The sequence below is a fragment of the Panthera uncia genome, chromosome D4 (assembly GCF_023721935.1).
Source record: "Panthera uncia isolate 11264 chromosome D4, Puncia_PCG_1.0, whole genome shotgun sequence".
Lineage (NCBI taxonomy): Eukaryota > Metazoa > Chordata > Mammalia > Carnivora > Felidae > Panthera > Panthera uncia.
In genome coordinates this window covers 27292545-27308291 of record NC_064807.1, presented here as the reverse complement: position 1 = coordinate 27308291, position 15747 = coordinate 27292545, and the positions used below count along the sequence as shown (strand labels likewise).

General features: G+C 45.8%; 1 protein-coding gene across 8 annotated transcripts in view; it reads right to left on the bottom strand.

The window, feature by feature from the left end:
- The window catches only part of DAPK1 (death associated protein kinase 1), a 188603-nt gene that overhangs the window by 53922 nt on the left and 118934 nt on the right, over positions 1–15747 (bottom strand). For all 8 annotated transcript variants that reach the window (XM_049611764.1, XM_049611634.1, XM_049611563.1 and 5 more), the window contains exons 4-11: positions 6429–6567; positions 4357–4486; positions 4127–4175; positions 4013–4039; positions 3161–3313; positions 2749–2794; positions 1488–1577; positions 37–129 (exon numbers count right to left, since the gene is read on the bottom strand). In XM_049611764.1, the coding sequence (XP_049467721.1) occupies positions 37–129; positions 1488–1577; positions 2749–2794; positions 3161–3313; positions 4013–4039; positions 4127–4175; positions 4357–4486; positions 6429–6567 (727 nt within the window). The remainder of the gene's footprint in view (positions 1–36; positions 130–1487; positions 1578–2748; positions 2795–3160; positions 3314–4012; positions 4040–4126; positions 4176–4356; positions 4487–6428; positions 6568–15747) is intronic.

Below are 15747 nucleotides of genomic sequence, written 5' to 3'. Positions count from 1 at the left end.
AGAAAGAACTTCAGCAAGGCAAACAGGTGTGCTTACCAGAGTATCGTCGCTTCTGGCAACACTCATGTTACTCCTGGACAAGAACGACCTGGATAATCTTTGGCACAGTGATATCAAGCGAACGGATTGCTTTAAAAAAAAAAAAGGCAGGGAGAGAGGAAGAGAGAGAGTTTATGTAAGGATATTCAAATTAGTACAAATGACAAAGTCTTTGAGATAGCGTTCACTGCTGACAGCACGTTCTTTAGGGGTGGGAGACCTTCCAAGCAGGTTGGATCATATGCGCCTAAAGAAATTTCTAAAGGTCTTACAAATTAAGACAACAGGATAGAGATTCTCCTTCTGCATTTCATTATTAACTACACAACTGTATACTCTATACCCCTTCTCTCTTAATATTTTCTTCTCTACTTTTTGAGGAATGGAATCTTACCCTAACAAAACCCCTTGCACATCCCCACTCAGGGGTCCTGTCCTGTGTCCTTGTGCCCAGGCAAGCTGGTATTAATAGTAATGTGACTATCAAAACTCATACAGTTGTTAGAAACAAACAGATGGGGAACTCCTTAGCCTATAGGACAAACACCCCTGCATTTACTCTCAAAGGCAAGAACAACAATAGGTAAAAGAATGTGTGTGTTGGGGGTGGGGGGGGGGTGAGTGTGGGTATGTGAAAAAGAGAAAAAAAGAGAGACACTTATGGTGTTCTCTCTACATTTTAAGCCTAGTCTAAGGGCTTCTTTCAGACTAAGTGTTAAGTCTTAAGTAACCCTAGTGCTGTGGTCCTCCTCATCCCTGTCATGGCACCCTAAACTTGACAGGTGTGAAAATGAGGTACATTTCTGGCCCAGTGCTCAGAGACATGGCAGGTATCTGCTTCCTCCGGGCTTCACATGATCCTGGGCATAAGAAGACATCCTGTCACCTTCTCAACCTTGAATTTCTATTTGTTCAAGGTTGACTGGAATGCCCTTTAGAGCCATGCCCCATACAGCCCCTGCAGAAGCCATTCACACTGAAAAAGAACACGAGACCACAGTACAAATGCTCATGGCCCCACCCCAACCCCCATCCCAACCATTCATAGACCAAGGCTGGTTTCAGAGAACCATTTAGACAAGTTCTACTATAAATGCACTCCCATGCTGCTTACCACAAAGAACAGAGTTATTCAAAATGTGGTTTGTTGAACTTAGGAAAAGATTACACTATAATTTTGTTGCACTGATTTAAAAATTTGCCTTGGGAATGGTCTTGATTTAAAACAAATGCAAAATTACATGCAAAAATAAGACTTAAAGAGGACTGAATACTATTTTTGCTTATCTTTTGAAAATAGTGTTTAATGGTGCAGAAGACTATAGAGTCAATTGAAAAAAACAAAAAGGATGCACTTTTGAAGGTCAATGTCAGAAGAGATGAGCCTGGCCACAGGGAGTGCCACAGAGAAAATAAATTAGTTATCCCTCCCTATCAAACAATCTTACTTTCCACTTTTTCCGGGCTGCGAACTTCTTGAACTTCTCCATGTTGACTGCCGACGCCTTTCTACTAAGTGCTTGTTGGGTATCTTTAGGCTAAAATCAAAGTCCAAGAAAGCAAATTTAGAACACTCCAAGATGGAAATGGGTTACATGACAACTTTTGGAAACCTGTAGTTAGTTAGGATGCTTACACACTCACCTTAGTAAAATAACAGAACAAGTTGGGATAACTTGCAAAAGCTAGGAACCTAGTCTCCGGAGGGCAACTCTTAGGGCTAAGGGTTTGATAAAATCCACAAAGACTGGGTCTTGGGAAAAGCTGAAGAGTTGGGCTCAGAACAGGCTAAATTTCAACTTTCTGGACTGAGAGTTTGGGAATGGCAAGATTCGTGGTGAGGTTATGTTATAAGGCATTTGAACTTAATATATCATCAAGTAATAATTTAGAGCTGGTAGGGAACTCAGAGGTTAGCAAATCTGGCCTGGCTGATAGCATTAGGATCCGTTGTACTGCATCTTTTTTGGGAGGCCATTAGTTCTACTGATGAGAGGAGACACCATTGCCTCCTCAGGGAACCCACGCAACTGCTAGGAGCTCATGCAGCAAAGCTCTCTGGATGCCCCAACCCTACTTCTGCAATGCAAGTTGCTGCACCATAATCCCCTCACCGGTTCCATGACTTTATTCTGTAATTGCCACATTCCCTCACCGTTGGTCCTTTCTGTTCTAGCCGGAGCACTTCAGTTCTTTAACCCAAATGGCAATGGGTGTTGCAGGTAATGTAAAGGTATACGTTGTGCCAGGGGGCGGCTGCTGGCCCTGGCCCAAAGGCAGCTGTGCAGGGTTTGGGTGGCCTTATGGAATGAGGGCTCAGTACTGGTAGACATTCAGATTTTTCAACAGACGCTGGAAATCCAGATTTGATACGGTATTTAAATGTTGGCAATTAATTCCAAAAAATTAAAATATTCTCTGGGCCAACATCCCACAGGTGAAACCAAACATGGCTGTTGAGTAGACCTGACCCATTTACAACTGACCTTCAACTCCCCGTTTACAATCCTGCATTGTGATAGCTTATTCTCCTCCATCTCCGTGATCATTAGGACACTCTCATCTGTGCACCATCTTAAAATAGGGCACCAATGTCAAAACCAATACTTCAGATGTGACCTGTGGTGAGACCCCCACAGTAACTAGGCCTAAGGCAAATGTATTCTGGGATGTCCTATAATACCAAACCAATCACAATATGCAACTTACCTTGATCCAGGGATGCTGCAAACTATCTTGAATTGTCATTCGCTTCCTTTGTAGGGGGAGGGGGAAAGAAAAAAAATGCTGTGACCATAGAAGCAAACACTGAGGTTGTTTCCATGCCAGTTGGGCCTACCAAGCAGATGCTCTGGAAAATGCAGTTCAGGGCCTGCTTCGTGGAAGAAAGCTGGAAAGAAGTCAGTCTTTCTGTGACTATCTTACTGTGTCTGCAGGGACTGACTGAGCAGGTGCAAAGGCCCCGCCTACATTTTCTGAAGCGTTCCACATGGCATGCTTTCCTTTGCCACGTGGAACCCACCAGGCTCTCATAAACGTGGTCCACATGCACAATACAAGTGCTGGCCCTGGTCCTGCTGAAGCCATGGCCAAGTACCCCTCAGGAATAATGGACACTCACTTTGGATCCTTGACGAGGAGTCTTCTTATGAAATCTTTGGCTAGGGCACTGGTATTACTGAAGTATTCTTCCTCAAATTCGTAGTTGACGGCAGATACATTTGCTAGCGTTTCTTGCTTAGTGTCTCCAAGAAATGGGGAGGCCCCACTGAGGCTGTTAATAAAGTGGGGTGCAGAACATGAATGATTACCTCTTGGGATATCATGTCATTCCTAGCATATCTAATAAGGGGAGTGAGGAATAATATGATAATCTGTCCTTGGGCAGTCACTTCAGAATCCGATTACGTTTTACAGGGCATTTAGTTGTCACGCACAACAGCTTCAGCTTAATGCATAGGATGCATTTAAAAAGTTAATCTGGAATAGCATCTTTTAGTTAAAAAAAAAATAAAAAAGCTTCCGACTTTGGCTCAGGTCATGATCTCACAGTTTGTGGGTTCGAGCCCCGCACCGGGCTCTGTGCTGACAGCTCAGAGCCTGAAGCCTGCTTCAGATTCTGTGTATCCCTCTCTCTCTGCCCTCCTCTACTTATGTTCTGTCTCTCTGTCTCTCAAAAATGAATAAGTGTTAAAAAAAAATTTAAAAAAACACCGCTTTCCTATTTTCTCAGCAGTGATGGACAGCCACGCTTCCTTCAGTGATTAGGCTGTAGTTTCTGATGACTCATTGCGAATTAGGAGAAAATGTTTAATTAGTATAAACTACACGTGTTCTGGGGGTGTGAAATGAATATGTTTACATAAAAAGCATGCATAAACTGAAGAGATCAACATGACATATAGATGGTTAATAAGACATATGGTCTCAAAGAAAGAGGAAAAGAATACAAGGCGTGGATTTTGGTACTTACAGAATATAGGTTATCACCCCAATACTCCTAGACACAAAACGAAAACAGAAACAAATGTCAGAAGAATAGTACACTAAAGCGGAAAGATGAAAGCATCAAGGACATGCTCCTTACCACATATCTGCCTCAAGACCAAGAGGTTCATAGTTGACTATCTCAGGAGCTAAGAGGAAATAAACGCATGTTTAGTTTTCAGAGAAAGTGAATCAACAGATTCTATTTTCACATATAAACCAGAAATATGTACCAGGGAAATAAATGATGTTACAGCAGGGGAGTTTCTGCCAGTATAATTCATATTATTGATGAGAAATAAATGAGCACAGGAGTAAAAAAAAACTTACCAACAAACTCTGGTGTCCCAAATATGTTTTTGAATTCATTTCCAAAATCAATTTTATGGGCCAACCCAAAGTCAATGATCTTGATCCGAGGTTTAGGGACATTTCTATCCAAAAGCATTATGTTTTCAGGCTTCAAAAAAAGAGAGAGAGAGAGACAGAAATAGTACACTAGTGTTCAAAACAGCCTATTCACAAAACCAAAAGGTGGAAACACCCCAATGTCCATCAACTCATCAAACATGCTACAACATGGATAAACCTTGGAAACATTATGCTAAGTGAAACAAGTCAGACGAAAAAGGACACATATTGTATGATTCCACTTATCAGAAGTATCTAGAATAGGCAAATTCAGAGACACAGAAAGCCGAAGGGTGGTTGCCAGCAGCTGTGAGAGGAGGGATGGGGAGCTCGGGATTAACGGATACAGGGTTTCAGTTTGGGAAGATCCACTAGTTCCAGAGATGGACGGGGGTGCTGGTTTGCACCACAGTGTGAATATACTTAATGCCACTGAACTGTACACTTAGAAATGGTTAAATAGGTAATTTTCATGCTATGTTTATTTCACCACAGTAAAAACAAAGAGCTATGATATATTATGCTGAAGACAAAGTGGTAGAATTGTCCCCTGCCCCCCACCCCACCCCGGAAAAACCACCAAAACCTACAGGTAACAGGGTAGTTGTAAGAGAACACCAGGAAAAATAAATGTTGTGGTTTAGGTTCTCCCAGGAGCAGACTCGTTGACAGAGATTCGGGTGCAAGTGGCTTATGTAGGAGCAGGCTCCAGGGAATACTTGGGAGAGGATGGGGAGGCAGGAAACAGAAGGAAGGAAACCCACACAAGGTGTCTTGTCAAGGTGAAGGTGACTGGAGTACAATCCCTTTGGGGAACTTAAGGAGGAGCAGCACTGAGTTTTCCAGCTGGAGCATGAGGGAGCCGGGGTATTTATCCACCGACTCCCCGTCCTCCATTGCTAACAGCGGCCTCTGTGGGGCTTTACTCTGGCATTTCCAGCTCCCAGGGCCAGAAACCAGACATCAGGCAGGGAGCCACAGGAGTGTCCAGCAGCGGTATTCAGGGCGTGCGTTAGCGAGTGTTGGGGGGATCTGGATGGGGTGTTGACAGCATTGCTACAAGAAACATGGAGGAAGTCCTCCCTCCTCTGAAGCCTTGTCCTAGCTCCAACGATCTGAATCATTCACTTGTCAGTCGACCGCATGCTTCTTTGTGACTACCTTCTCAATGCCTCAGATTGTACCTCAATTCTTCCGTTGTCACTGTATGTTGCTCCTGTGCATGCCTTTCCTTCCTAGAGACACCATAGCTTTTCTGACAGTTAGAACTAGGACATGCCTTTATATCCCCCACAGTGCTGTGCCTCCAGACAGGCAAAGACCCCAATTAGCCAATCTCCGCGGCTGTCTTGATTGGTGGCCGGTGACAAAATCAGGCCTTTGCATCAAGAGGGAGAGGAGAGATCAAGACATCTTCCACCTTACGTGCCCTGCAGCCACAGGGGATGCAAACTGGACAGCCAGTGGCCACTCTAAGCTGAAAACATTGCATAACCAATAGCAGCTTAGAGATCTGGCTGGTAAACCCCTTTGATTCTTCCCCAGGGATTCTTGAATGTAATCATTCGTCCTAAGCCTCTATCCCACAAAAGGTTAGGAATCCTTGAGTAGGCATTCATTATATACCTGGTAATTTATCTTCATAATTCCATCTGTTAGCTCATACAGGATAGGGGCACCTGGGTGGCTCAGTTACACATCTGAATCTTGATTTCGGCTCAGGTCATGATCTCATGGTTCATGGGTTCAAGCCCTACACCGGGCTCCACGTTGATAGTATGGAGCCTGCTTAGGATTCTCTCTCTACCTCTCTCTCTGCCCCTCCCTCCCTTTCTCTCTCTCTCAAAACAAATAAATAAACCTAAAAAAAAAAAAAAAACCCATACAGGATTAAAAAAATGTATCTCTTTCAGATGCTTCAATTTTTCATAGCCAACCACCAATGCTGGGATTTGCATAACCTTCTCTCCGGCTTACACTCAGCAACGTACCTTAAGATCAAAATGGGCAATCTGAAGGGAGTGTAGGTAGTAAACACCATTAAGAATTTGTTTCAGAAACTCAGTTGCTTCCTCTTCAGTCAAAGATTCTTTTTCAGCCAAGAAGTCGAACAGCTCCCCACCTGCCACTCTGAAAACCAGGAAGCAGAGGTTACTGAGGATGCTTGTTTCATACAGATTTGTTCTCTTGTAGACTATTGGTGTGCTCAAATTTCAGGCAAAAGAATGGCCTAAGGACAAGCCGAAACTGCCAAGCAAGGAATTAGAATTCATGCTTCTCACCACTGGGCTGACAATTCTGCCCATTTGTACTTGAAAGCACCTGGATACCATTCTCCTGATGTGCTATGTTCACACATGAAGGCAGGGAGCAGAGACGTGATGGGGGGGGGGGGGGGAGGAATGTATATTTAAAACATCTTCGTTACACATACTTACAGGTGAAGTCTTAATTCATTGATTTAAAAAAAAACAAATTATAAGCCAACTTTGGGCAGCATTTATAGAATAGATCTTCCTAGCACAATCAGAAAGTACCTGGAAAGTTCATAATCCGTATGCTAATCAATTGTTTTAAACCCCAAATCACAATATATGGCCTACAAGGATTTTTTGTTGTTGTTTTATATCCATTTATATATAAATACTTACATATTTATTAAAAAATCACATTTCATAATGAATTTAACAAATACCTTCACTAATAAGAATACATGTACACTGGGGCACCTGGGCTTCAGTTAGGCGTCCGACTTTGGCTCAGGTCATGATCTCACCGTCCATGAGTTCGAGCCCCACGATGGGCTCTGTGCTGACAGCTTAGAGCCTGGAGCCTGCTTCGGATTCTGTGTCTCGCCCTCTCTCTGCCCCTCCCCCATTCTCTGCCCCTCCCCCACTCGCACTCTCTCTGTCTCTCAAAATGAATAAATGTTAAAAAAAAAAATAGGGGCGCCTGGGTGGCTCAGTTGGTTAAGCGACTTCGGCTCAGGTCATGATCTCGCGGTTCGTGGGTTCGAGCCCCGCGTCGGGCTCTGTGCTGACAGCTCGGAGCCTGGAACCTGCTTCAGATTCTGTGTCTCCCTCTCTCTCTGCCCCTCCCCCACTTGCATTCTGTCTCTCTCTGTCTCAAAAATAAATAAACATTAAAAAAAAATTAAAAGAAAAAAAGAATACATGTACACAAAATTGAAATGCATGAGGTTGTTTGGGGATTTATCAATCAGTCTCCCTGGCCAGACCGTAAATCTCTAAAGGACAGAGGTCAGCCCCCGGCCATCCACCAGGTTCTCCCACAGTCCCAGCCACAGAGCAAGAGCTCAAAACTTTGTTATCCAGTGGATAAATGAACAAACTCCCCAAAGAAATCTACAGCAGTAATTAATGGCAAATAACAGGGAACTTTTAATAAGAGTTTTTATAAGTTCATCTTTTCTCAAGTTTAACCATACATTCACAACATAATAATTAACTGTAATTATGCACATAACTGCTGTGTTCATTATCTTTCTTTCAGCAAGACAGCTCCATAAACATACATACCACTTCTACATCCAGAGGAAAAAAAAAACAGTGCTTACGAGATTAAACTATAATGACAAAAGTCTGTGTCTTAAAGAACAGGGTCAGATCCTGCCCCTTCACCCTCTAAGTTGTTGTTTTTCTTAACCTGGCCCCAGCTCCACTAGCATTAGGATTGCTCGGGGTGTTTTAAACATGCAGAGTCTGAGGCACCTGGTGGCTCAGGTGGTTAAGTGTCTGACTTTGGCTGATCTCACGGCTCGTGAGTTTGAGCCCACGTAGGGCTCTGTGCTGATGGCTCAGAGACTGGAGCTGCTTCAGATTCTGTGTCTTCTGTGTCTCTCCCTCTCTCTCCTCTGCCCCTCCCCCATTCATGCTCTGTCTCTTTCTCTCTCTAGGCTCTAAAAAATAAATAAACATTAAGTTAAAGAAAAAAAAAATTAAAAATACAGGTTCTGGGCCTCCCTTCCAGCCTGCTACCTGAGAGTTTCCGAGATGGGCACCAAGAAACACAGAATTTTTAACCAGCGCCCCCAGGGGATTCTTAGCACACTAAAAAGTGACGGCCATTTTTCAAAGTTTTAACTGCATCCTCCTGCTGCATGGCTTCCCTCTGATATTTAAGGTCTGGATGTTTATCCAGAAGGCGAGGTGGCTCCTCCGCCCCTGGGACCCCAGCAGAGGGCTCGCACAGATATGCCACAAGCCACAGAGCCTGAGCCAGCCAGGGAGGCCTGGAGCCCGGCCCGGGGGACAGAGACCTGCAGGTGACAAGGACATTCCTGCAGCAGTGGCCTCCCTGCCTGCACCCTCCTAGCCTTACTGCACTCTCCTCTCTATGGAGCCCTTGGCCGTGGACCCCACACTGGCTCCCCACCACTCCTCACTTTTCTGTCTCCTTACTCCTCTTAAAAACAACAAAACAGGGAGAGGGATTCCTTCAACTCCAGGGGAAAACAGGGAAACAAACCAACTAATTTTGAGCAAGATGGTCTATCACCTGGGTGCTTCCTTACTCTCTGGGCTGTATGGCGTCGTTGAGGTGCATCGCACAGCCCTGGGCCGCGTGCTAGGGTGAGGTCCAGAGCTGGCACACCCAGTGCAAACCTTAATTCTGCAGCCACAAGGTTATGCCTTCTCTCTGGGCCTCACTTTCTCACCAAACAGGTATAACAGGACCTACTCCTTTGAGGATTTTGAGAATGAAAGGTAATAAATACACATGACGCGGCTGGCAGGTCTGGCATGAGGCTGAGGTCCAGGAAGCGGAATGGATGCCATTTAAAGGAGGGACAGACCGTCCCTGTGGGCTGCCATGCCACCTGCCCCAGGGCTCCCAGAGGAAAGCCCCCTTCCTGCTCTGCTTTCCCTCAAACCCACTGACTGGCCTGACCAGTGCGCTCGCAAGGAGGGGGTGCAGCTTGATAGAGGAGGCTGGTCCCACCTTTCCTCCCTCTGCCCCGCTTTCAGGGGCGTCCCCACTCCCCCTCGCTCACACAGACCGCTCACGCTTCTCAACACATCAGAAGTTTCTTGACAGTGAGAAATGGCTGGGGGTTGGCTGCCTGGAAATGGGGAAAACCTTCCAGTATCGAAAGCGTCAGCACAGGGCAGAGGCCTGGGTCCTTCCTAGAAACCCCACTGCCACTTCAACCCAGGTCTTTGCTCCTTTTCCCTTTGGTAGCTTTCCCTGCCTTGTGTCTGACCTGAGCTTCCTTCTGATCCTGGAGAAGCAGTTAATTTCATTCTCCTTGGGCTCCAGGCTCTGTGAAGCGGGACAGCAAGGGGTGAGAAGACCCCAGTTCAAATTATCTCCCATTACCCAACTTCCACTGAGCCTGGGATCCCTCTTCTGTAAAATAAGGGTCAATCACACCCCACAGAGTTGTTTGGAGATTTCAGGATATGTAGACCCCCTTGGCGCTCAATAAACACTGTTTTTCTTGTCTTCTGGCTTCAAAGTAAAAGCCCTCCCACAGCGGCATGGTGTGCAGGTGCATGTTTAACAATGGACTCCCTGGGGTTGGGGGCAGGGACAAAGCCCATTCCTGAGCTGTCCTATTCCTCTCATGGTCATTTCAAGCCACCCAAGTGATGATGGTGACCGTGCGGTTGGGAAGCATAAACAGCTCTGTGACCTGGGCGAGCCAGCTACCTGGCCCACCGACACATTCTGTTATTTTCCAAGGATGGCGCCACAGCATGTCATGCCACGTGCTCTTCTGCGCTGTGATCGTGCCTCTGTGGCTCCACCCCCTTGATTCTTTGACCAATAAGACATAGCAGAGTGACTCTGTGCCAGCTTCAATGTGGTTCTTCATAGACCTATGGCTACCACATCCCGAAGTCCTCATGTAAGAAGTGTGATGGTCCCGAAACCACCATGCGGTATGAAGAAACCCTGGAAGATGAGACGCCCCACGAAGAGAGAAAGAAGCCAAGGAGCATTAAGCAAGAAAGAAATCTTGGGAGTGGATCCTTCTGTCCAGCAGAGGCCATGGAGGTCAGACTCTGAGCCCTTCTAGAATTCCTGACCCACAAAATCATGTGCAAAATAAAACGGTCATTTTGATCCACTATGGAGGGCACCATGAATACCACCCATGCTCCCCATGGAGGAAGGATGCACTATCCACTACTAGGAGGATACCAGAGCTTCCTTCTGCTACAAGCTGCCGTTCAAGGTCACATCCAATGGCTGCTGAGCATAGGAACATAAAGCTGGGGTGAACAAATGTCTATAAAGAGCTAGATATAAATATTTCAGGCTTTGGGGGCCATATAGCTCTGCCACAACCACTGAACTCTGCCCAAGTAAGGTGAGAGCCTCCTTAGATAATTTGTAAATGAAGGGGTGTGGTGTGTTCCAATAAAACTTTATTTACAAAACCAGGTGACCACCTGGTTTTGGCTCATAGGCTGTAGTTTGCCTACCATGACATAAAGGCCAGGACAACTCAGTCCAACCTGGAGCAATTCTAAAATTCCTTCAGAATTTTCTGTTGGGCCCACTGGGGCTGCCACTGAGCTGCAAGGCAGCACGACCTCTTCTGTCCACTACTGTTCCTTCCCCTCTGTTCCAAGTCTTGATCCCAAGGGCAGTTCTTAATAATCATCCTCCACACGTCTGCTTCCCTGGGAACCTACCCTGCACCCCACTAAATTTGGGGGTAGTTTGTTACAGACCAGTAGATGACAGAACACTATCTTGAACTGGGTCTGTTCACTTGGTTCAGCCAACAGAAACCAGGTTTGTCTTTCTCTGGGCCCGGTCACCTTCTACCCTATTCAGTCTTCCTTTCTCAAGCAACTTAACTCCAACAGTGCCTCCTGATCACAGAGATGAGAACCAGAACAACCCTGGAGCCCCCAGAGTGAAGGACAGTGAGGGACCAGCCTGCAACGTGGCGGTGCCTGGTCAAGACTGAGAGGAATGAGACCTGAATCATCTCTGGTTTCTCCATCATCCTTCTCCAGGCCCTGTTCAAATCTCATGGCATTCATGATGAGCTCCATGCTGTGGTTCGTCCAGGGAATTATTCAGCTGGACTTCAGGAGTGTTGGGAGAGCCCCCACCTCACTGGGCCTGGACCCATCACTGGTTTCCTACTGCCCTGAAGGCCGTACATATATATTCATTCTCCTTCACACGGAAAGGCAGATGTTCTAGCCATCAATTTTAAATATGGCTTCTAAAATATTAAATTTGATAAAACTCATCAATTATTTAGTCATTAACCAAGGAAATCAACACTACATGATTTTGGCAAAGGTTTGGGGGCATTATAAGCATCACTGGATAATTTACCCCACTTAGCCCCCAAATCTCAGAAGGGCAAAAAGTAACCTGAGGACTTTTTCCATATACAGGCTTAGAACCAGAACTCAAAGGCTTACAATGTTGTTGGGGAACAGCAGGGTAATGCTAACAAGATCAGCCAAAACCTTGGTATTTCCACTCTTCGTTCCAAATTTTACATTTTGCTTAAGAGAAGGAAGATTGATGGGGAGAGAGATGAGCAATCTGTGCAGCAAATTTAGAAAGCAAGTCTAACCTCCTTTATTAGGTCTTTGACTCAGAGTGTTTTAAATTACAGCATTATCATGGAAATTGTGTGAAATGCATGCTAATAAGCATTGCTGTTTTCACCAAGAAAGCTGGAAAATAGGAAGGTTTCCTCTCCTCCCCATGCCTTCCTTTGCCGCCAATACCTCCCTTAAAAGGCTGCTGTCACAGAATGTAGAATTTAAAAAAATTTTGTTTATTTATTTCTGAGACAGAGAGAGACAGAGCATGAGCAGGGGAGGGGCAGAGAGAGACGGAGACCCAGAATCTGAAGCAGGCTCCAGGCTCTGAGCTGTCAGCACAGAGCCCAACGCAGGGATCGAACTCACAGACTGTGAGATCATGACCTGAGCCGAAGTCGGTCACTCAACCGACTGAGCCACCCAGGCGCCCCACAGAATGTAGAATTTTAAAAACACAGTGCCTTCAGAGTGACACAGAGAAACTATTACAGAATTCCAATTTCTGAATTATAACACTATTCAGGGTCCCTGACTTTTGCTAAGAATTGTCCAAGATCTAGTAGGACTTGTTCTGGAAGAGGACTGGTCGTGATCTAAACTGCAGGGGCTCTTGGCTACAAGATAACTATACCTGATGAGCATTTCAAGGTAAATGCTAGAATTCATCAGCATTGGGCTGGATTTCCCCATTTGGTGAAGAGGGGGCCACTGGAACAATTCAGGACACACATTCAGGTCTTGGACTGCTAGGACTGGATAGGCCTCAGCACACAGGCCCCCAACCCCAGCTCTGGCCCTAGGTTGTGGATTTCAGGCCCAGGCCTGGCCCCTGAAATATCCTGCACTATTCTCCACTCACTCTTTCCCCTGTCTCTTTGGCTACCTGAACACTGATGGCCCAGCAGGGGACTCTGAGGAGGACCAGGGCAGCAGAGACATTAAGAAGAAAGAATACGGATCCCCGAGCCACTGTCTGGAGGCCACCCACCCAACCTGTAACATCCACACTGTACTTGAGTGAGAGATAAATCCTATTATGTTAAGCCACTGAGATTTTGCAGTTGTGTTCCCGCTTCTGTGAATACCAATCTATTTAACCAGAAGTAAGAATACAATCTATTTTTTAAATTTAAATTAAAAGAAAGCAACCAATGCAAAGCACAGAGTACAGTAACTATTCTGATTATCTAGTGCTGTGCAACGTATCTCCCTGAACTTAGTGGCTTTAAACATGACAATCATTTTGTTGTCTCCTTCGATTTCTGTGAATCAGGAATCCAGGAAGGCTTGGCTGGGTAGCTCTGGCTTAGGGTCTGTCATCAAGGTGCAATCAGACAGTAGCTGCAGCTGAAAGCACAGGGATGATGGACCACCGGGGGGCTCTCTGGGCATTTCTCTCCATGTAAAGTCATGGCACCATGCGGGCTAGTTTCGGCTTCCTGACAGCATGGCAGACTCAAGACAAGGAGACCATTTGTGTGGAAGCTCATGGCTTCAGGGCAAGCGTTCCAGGGTGGAAGCTGCCTCAACAGTCACACAGCCTCAACAGCAAGTCAAAATCTCCTCCAGATTCAAGAGGAGAGATGTAGAATTCATCTCTTGATGGGGGGAACTTCAACATTCTACACAACACGTAGGACAGGAGAGGACACTGCAATCTTCCTCGGAACACACGTCACATTACCTGTGACAGACAAACTGAAATTCTCAACCTTACTTCACCTGAAGGAGTATTTTACGAGGGTGAGTTAGAGGTAGTTGTATTAGTGTGCTAGGACCACACCAACAAATGGGGGAGGGGGACGGTTGGCTCAAACTAACTGAAATTTCTTGTCTCAAGTTCTGTAGGCTAGACCTCCGAAATTGAGGTGTCAGCAGTGTTTTGATCCCTTTGAACTCTCTAAGGGGACCTTCCTTGCTTCTCCTAGGTCTTAGCAGTTTGCTGGCAACCTCTGGTGTCCTTGGCTGGAGATGAACCACTCCAGGCCTCTGCCCTCATGCACAGGTCTGTGTGTGATGCCCAAATTTCCCCTCTTACAAGGACACCAGTCTAACCGGATTAGCACCCACCCTAGTGGCTTCATTTTCACTTGGTTATGTCCATGAAGGCTCTATTTTCAAAGAAGGTCACATTCTGAGGTACTGGGGGTTGGGACTTCAACATCTCTGTCTCTTTTTTTTTTTTTTTTTTTTTCTGGGGATGGATACAACTCAACCCATAACAGGTAGTAGCTGCTCACAGGCTGCAAGCAAAATGTTACAGGCTGGCTACAGCGTCTCAGGACCAGTGGAGGAAGTAAGAGGGAGGATAATCCTAATCTGCTCATGTCTTTTGTTAGCCTTGTTTTCAGATTCTCCTAGGACAGAAGGGTCCCTTCATGCACCGTCATAAAAACTTTTAAATTCAGGTCAGGGAGCGCCTGAATGGCTCAGTCGGTTAAGTGTCCGACTTTGGCTCAGGTCATGATCTTGCAGTTCATGAGTTCAAGCCTCACATCAGGCTCCATGCTGATGGTGCAGAGCCTGCCTGGGATTCTCTCTCTCCCTCTCTCTCTGCCCCTCACCTGTGTGCTCGTGCGTGCGTGCTCGCTCTCTCTCTCTCTCTCAAAATAAATATATAAACTGGAAAAATAATTCACATCAGACAAATGTGAATGAAAAATGCATATCTGGTCCTGTCCTGAAGTAACTTCCCCAACATTTTGAGATGATCCTTCTCTTACATCGTGCGGGACGTGATGTGAAGGTGTTGAAGGCAAGTACCCGCCTTCTTCCTGGCTCTGCCTCTGAACAAAAATTAGAGCTCAGTGCTCTACTGTCATCACCAGGTTCCTTCTTGCTAATCTAGGGGGAAGCCCTGGAAGGCTTTCACACTGTCACCTCTCAGGGTCCAAAAGGAAACCCCCCAGGTAATCGAAGACTTTGAGGAATGCAAAGCTGGTAATCTGAAGGGAAAGAAACACAACACCCCCTCCTTGTGGAATTTGTGAAATAGGTGTGAATTTAAGGTCAGCAGTAGCCTGGGGGCTTGAGAACACATTCTCTGTTTAGATACTGTGTTATCCCCCAGGCACTGTATAAATAGCATCAAAGGAGTTCCTAACTTCACACCTCCTCTGAATTAGCCCTGCCTCCTTTGAATCCAAAACATAAACTATATCTGAAAATACATTTTCTGTCTGTTTCACCTCAAATTCAAGTTCAAGTAACAACTTAAGAGGAGTTCTGGGGATCCTCACAACACAGCATGCTTGGCACCCAAAATTCACAGTGGGGGTGGGGTGGGGGAAGTGATCTTTCACTTTACCCAAAGAGGCTGTGCAGGAAACAGGGAGGAGCCTTCCCAGGGTTTCTAGAATGAAATCCCTACAGGAGGAACATCACCAAAAGGGTAAAAGGCGTTGGAGGCAGACATTCTGGGTTTCAGTCTGCGCTCTATGACTTCAGATAGGTTAAGTTACTTTCAGAGGCAGTTTCTTTGTCTATCAAATGGAGATAATAAAACCTACTGTTCATCATTACTACCGGGGATGAAAGGAAAAAATGTGACTTCGGTTAAGAGCATCTGGCACTCGACAAGTGTTATCAATATTCCAGGCAGCCGTCCCTCGCCTTCACTACACCTAACCATAGGTGTCCGGGTGAGGAAAACCCTTGAGCTGCCCTCTGTGTCTCACGTCCAGATGCGAGCCTACGGGGTGGGATTTGGACATGGCTGCCATGCCAAGGAGGGACGTGAGGCTGCTCACTGGTTATACACCAA